The following is a 6,023-nucleotide window of genomic DNA, read 5'->3' as shown; positions in this document are numbered from 1 at the left end:
TATGTTTGCTTTTGTTAAAAGTTATTGGGAATGTAAGATATTGATTCTATAACTATTCCTTACAAAGGTCCCGACGTTTGTTGGTCAAAGCTGAACCCCTTGAAGGTAAGGTGTTTTGTTTGGTGAGCTTCGATGGGATGTATACCGGTGGCTGATAGAGGTGTTCCAAACTCCAATCAGTTGTGCCCACTCTGTAATTAAAGTCTAGAAACAGTTGGAACACCTCCTGCTTCACTTCACTGTGAGTTCGTCCAAATCATCCATCAATGGATCTTCAATTAAACCTCACAAACATCTCAGAGTTCCTTGATTTGGCGACTGTGGGGAATAGTTGTAACAGGAAAAAGACCATCCTATTTTGTCTTCTTTAGAATACATGGCTAGCAAGGAATGACAAGGTTTTCAAGAAGATGTTGTGAATCTTACAAAAGTAGTTGATAATATCATATTTCCATTTCCTATACTTGGTGCAAACAGGAACCCTCAGGGGTGCAGGAGTGGGGCTGAGTGTAGTTGCTCGTCTTTTAGTCGGTTGCTAATCATGGCCTTTTTATTAATGTTATTTACCGTTTCCAAAAAAAAGATATTGGGAAACAATAAAAGATGATATTATGGGGTTTGTGACACAATTTTTTTGAAGACCGTAACATTCAAGCTGATTATAAGTCTTGGTTTGTTACTCTGATTCTGATGGTATATAATCTAATTATCATTCAAGACTTTAAATGGAATCCAATACAAGATCACTGCAAAAATCTTAGCAAACAGATTGGCTAAGGTTATTGGTTGCTTAGTTAGCATATAACAGTAAAAATTTATCAAAGGTTATCGGATTGTAGACGATGCTTAATAGTTAATGAATTAGTGAATTGGTACAAAAAAGAAGAGGAATCAATATATTCACATATTTCCCATAAATGGATGGAATCAAAGGTTATAAGTAACTCCTCCAGGCCAAAATTCAAGCTTCTGACCTACAATTACAAACATGACATGATGACTTGATATGAAATCAATAATCCGCGGGATATTCAAACATGAAACCTGTTATAAACCCCATGATAAAAATAATCAAATACAAAGCAGCATACAACTATATATATATATATGGCTATAACAATCAACAACAACTTAATCCTCTCCCCATCTATCCATCCATGAACCAACACCGACCCCATTTATAACTATCCAACTCTACTTTTCTACTTCACATTTCCATCCACACCAGCAACTTGCCTAAGTCTGATCGGATCCGGTGCATTAGCGGATAAACATGCAAGTTTTGTGTTGTTTTATTAGATTTTTAGAGCTGCAAAGCTAAATCAGGTTGCTGAGAGTCCACCAGCATACCAGTAGACTGTCTCACAGGAGATGACTGGTAGCCTATATTCAGATCTGGTGGACATGTGGATGATTCCTGTTGCTTTGGTCTCAACTGCTGCGGGTTAACCCCTACCCCTCTCCAACTAGGTTGCACCTGGAACCTCGACAGGTCAGCAGTGACTAACTGAGGGAAACCCAAACCCATGTGTCTATTTTGAAGACCACCCTGGACTTGTTGAGGGACAAACGCCTGAACCGGTTGTTGTTGTTGCCCCTGAAAATGAAGCTCGCCACGAAACCGTGAGACTTGAGGAGCTTGATTTCGGCTATACAAAGAATCAACTGGTATCTGTTGTTTGTGGGTCCCGGTCCCACCTAACGACATCCACGCCTGAGCAGCGGTTAAAGCTGCTGCTGCATTACCACTTGGATCCTCCCTTTTCAACCCCTTTGAGTCAAAACCAAAACTGTTCAAGTTGTTATTCTGTTGATTTTGACTCCTCTCGGCTAACATTTTCATCATCTGAACCGGGTCTTGCAGTTGTTCCTGACCAACTGGTGTTGGTGTGGTGTTTACTTTATTTGCTCTCCCAGGGGTAAATCCGTCATTCTGAGTATTCGGGTACATAAGATTTCCGTTTCGTGAAACTGGTGGTGACGGGATGTCAGAGGCGGTGGTGTGAACCGGTTTTCTTGTAATTACAGGTGGTGGGGGTGGAGGGTGGTTCAGTTCAACCAATGAATCTGAAGCAGAAAATTTGAAGAAAGGAGGTTTAATGGGGGGTTCCCTAGGGGTAGGAGACTCATGTTTTACAGGTTTAGGTTTAGGGGGTTTATTATTGTTACTTGTAGAAGCTGCTGCTGTTTTTTCTTGTAGAAAATCTTTTAAGGTGTAGTCTCCAGGCATGATTAGGACTGAAGTGGGAAGTGGTTCGTATTCACCAACCCATCCGCGCCCATATTTGACGCCACCTGGCAACGCTTGTTCTATGGTTTGAGACGCGACTTTCCAAGCAACCGATCCCAGTGTTGCAGCAAAACGAGCCAGGCTTCTCGCATATGAATGATCTGCATGTAGACCCACCTAACATAACATAATCTTTTTGTTAAATTTCATCATTTCTATTTCTATTAAATTATAATTATTTTCTTTTCTCTAGTATACTATGAATGATTACATTTTTTTTTAATATAATTTCATATAGCCTTTAATTAGCTTTTATTATGTTTAGCTTTTCGGTATATAATACTGTAGTAATTAAATACTATATACATAATCTTGAAAGTTGAATCTATACCTAGGAAAGGGAAAGGGAATGGAATGCAATTATAAAGACAAAATATTTTTGTAAAATACATAATTGATTTTTTTTGTTTCTACCATCTTAATATATATATAGATAAGGAGGGTATTTTGGACTTCTATAAAAAAAAGAATAATGGAATTAAATTCCTCCCACCTCTAGAGACCATCAAACATGGAGTTTGAAGGACTCCGATCGAATTGAATTCCATCCATTTGGCAATCAATCACACCACGGAATGGAAACGGATCTCGAATTCCAATTCCGTTGGAATCCACGTGGCAAACATACCTAGTACTAGTAGCGTCAAATATGAAAAAAAGAATAAGGAATATTGCGACATACAGGAATGAACTGCTTGCTTTCACCCTCGAAGATTGAAAACATGGAGTCTGATTCAGTTACTGGTTCAACAGATGTGTTGTATGTTGCACGTCTATTTTCATCATGTACAGCTTTCCTTCCAGGTTTAGACATTAAACCCTTTCCTGAATAAGCAGTTTAGTATATATATATTTATGGAATATAATTTGCTAAATGCAGAGTAAATAGATATGAAATATTGCAATGACATAGATACCTGGTACTGAATCTTGGTCTTTATCTAGACTGTTATCAGGTAAGGAAGAGTTTTCAGGAATAAGCACTTCACCACTGCTATATGGATTTGGCCTGATAGGAGTCTGGGCAGATGAGCTGTTTGGGAATTCTTGTAATCTGACATTGGCACCATTGGCACCAGATAAGGTTTCAGACTCAACAGGGTCATCATGCACAGGTGGTTTCTTTAATTGTTTTTTAGGTGGGGAGAAAGTAGTTGGTGTTATTTTATGGTCTGTGTTGAGTTCTATCTCGGATCGATCAACATTTGCTCTTAGTCTCTGGAATCTTAGTTTCGCCTGCTCTTGAATAGAGCTTGCCTTCCCAAATTATTAGAGTGGTGAGATCAACAAACTGAACAAGATGGGGAAACAAAAGGGAAACAAAAGGGAACATTCAAAGTGAATACCTGTTTATAGTAGATTGTATCTGGTGCATTGTATTGCATTGCATTGGTGCAAATCAGATACACATCACTCTGCATTCATGAAAACCATTTGTTAAGCTTATTAAGATAACTATTAACAGGTATCCAAGAATTGGAGCATTTTATCAACAACTACTTGGAGCCCCTCATTCCATCAGAAGCACAAGCAATCAATCAAACCAACCTCAAATTCTTTTAAAGTTAAATAGGCTCCTTTTGCAAGCTTTTTCCTCACAGTGGCAAAGTCCATTGGGTGCTTGATCACATCATGATAATCAGGAAGCTGCAATATACAAAACAACAATGTCAGTTATATCCAAAGTACAACAAGATAATACTAAAACTAGAGTCTCTCAAAAGTACCTCATCAGGATCAACTGGCTCAGCGTAAACCCCATAAGTATCTTTTCTGCCACAATTAAGCCATCCAAAATTACATACTCAACAAGCTTTAACCCAAAAAGAACATGATTTCAAATATTAAACTACTGATACTTACTTTTGAAGTTTGTCGAGAATCAACTCTAGAGTCTTTTTGTCAGGCAAAGGTACCCCTTTAGAAAGATCTGACGCCGTCCCTACTCAATATCACAATGAAAAAATTGGTAACGAACTAGCATGATGTTGAAGCAGAAATGAACAGAACCGGAAATGGCAACTAACCATAAACGAAGTCCGACCCTCCTGGTGCTTCGTCTTCTTCTTCTTCTTCTACTTGTTGTTCTTCTTCTTCATCGTCCTCTTCTTCCAATTTCCGCCCTCTTATCTGTCAAAATGAGAAAAACGGAACATCAAAACTAGGAGCTGAATAGACATAAGAAACAATATTCAATATATAAAATTCTTGCAGAATGTAGGCGGCAGAGACCTATACAAGCAGAAGACAGAGTAGTGAGTGACACGAAATCAGAGAGAGATGGAGAGAGAAAGAGAGAGGATGCGTGTGAGTGTTGTAGAGAGAGAGGGGGGAGGAAAAAAGAGTGGCGGAGAGAGAAAGGTGGGCAGCATGCTTATATTCTGTGTGTGATTTTGTGGGGGTTAGTTTTTGACAGTTGACTCGACCGTTGCAATCAATCCAATCTCTCCTACCCCAACACCCGACACACATATATACATATGCATATATGCGCACAAAAATGGCGTTTGAACCTTGTAGAAAAGTCACAATGAATTCCACTGAGCTGAAAACGTACACTATATCTCAATTGCTGAATATCACGACGCATCAGTCTGCAAATACGAATAATTTCAGTGCAATTAATCAGTTACCTCTTCAAATTCATTATCTTCATCATCTTCTCCATCACTTGTATCAATTTTCCGTTTCTTCGAATGCTTAACATCGTCATCGTCATCATCATCGTAATCATCCGACGAAGAAGACGCAGGCGCGTGTCTCACGCGCCGCGTGTTCGGCCTGGAATCATCTTCAGATAGCAATAACCTGAGCTTCTTCTCTCTCCTACCTACTTCCTCATCTTCATCATCATAAAACTCATCGTCATCTACATAGTCATCGATGTCAAAGTTGTACCTGACGTTGCGGCGTCTACGGCTCCTCCGTCGGTCCACCGGTGACGGGGGCGCGGCAGAATAGTTAATCCGAGCTCGATCTGTGTTTGATGGCCTTCCTCTCCTCTTCCTCCTCACGATCTGACCCATCTTTTTCGGCCCCGAGCTTCCTGTCTCACTTTCTCTCTCTCTTCTCTCTGTAGGCTGTTTCTCTCTCTTCTTTTACGAGTTCCGTTTACAGAGTATTATTTCCCTAGGTATACCGAACCTAACCTGACCCTCAGGTTCGGATTTTGGTACCAGAACTTTTTTGTCCTTTTTTGGAACAAAAGTTTGAATGTTATCAAAGGGTAAGAAAAAGAATTTTGAATTTATATTTTACCAAAACAGTTATGGAAGGCAACCATGTACCGTGAATGAGATATAAATGATGAAATACCAACAATTAGAAAAAATATATTTAGGTTATGAGATTTTTTTAGGTTATGAGATTTTCATTATGGGATTATCCATTGGTATGTGTGTACAACATGTTATCATATCCAAAAATTGTCGCATTATATAACATATATAACATGTCACATGTATAATGTCAAGTAAAAAAATTGGCTATATATTATAGAGTAAATTATACGAATGGTCCCTATGGTTTAGGGTAATTTGCACGTTTGGTCCCTAACTTATTTTTTTAATTCGGAAGGTTCCTATTGTTTGTTTTTGTTACACGCTTGGTCCCTGTCTTACCTAAAAAGACTATTTTTTCCTTGATTTTTTAATTTATTTAAATAAACACACTCCCAACCTCACTCCCATCACCTTACCCTACTTATCCCATTATTTTTCTCTATTCAAATAAT

General features: G+C 38.7%; 1 protein-coding gene across 1 annotated transcript; it reads right to left on the bottom strand.

The window, feature by feature from the left end:
* Positions 1–869: 869 nt before the first annotated feature.
* Positions 870–5,405, bottom strand: LOC145051898 (DNA-binding bromodomain-containing protein). Its single transcript, XM_078999731.1, has 9 exons — positions 4,924–5,405; positions 4,318–4,420; positions 4,154–4,232; positions 4,018–4,063; positions 3,839–3,937; positions 3,637–3,705; positions 3,208–3,547; positions 2,973–3,115; positions 870–2,407 (listed from the first exon to the last, which is right to left on the bottom strand). Exons 1-9 carry the CDS (start codon positions 5,314–5,316, stop codon positions 1,304–1,306), a joined length of 2,376 nt encoding a protein of 791 aa, XP_078855857.1. The 5' UTR covers positions 5,317–5,405; the 3' UTR covers positions 870–1,303.
* Between the last annotated feature and the right edge of the window lie 618 nt (positions 5,406–6,023).

Source organism: Lactuca serriola, chromosome 5 (genome assembly GCF_051521515.1).
Source record: "Lactuca serriola cultivar US96UC23 chromosome 5, Lser_US96UC23_V15, whole genome shotgun sequence".
In the NCBI taxonomy this organism is placed as follows: Eukaryota; Viridiplantae; Streptophyta; class Magnoliopsida; order Asterales; family Asteraceae; genus Lactuca; species Lactuca serriola.
Note: the sequence above shows the minus strand (reverse complement) of the source record. Positions and strands in the feature narration are given on the sequence as shown.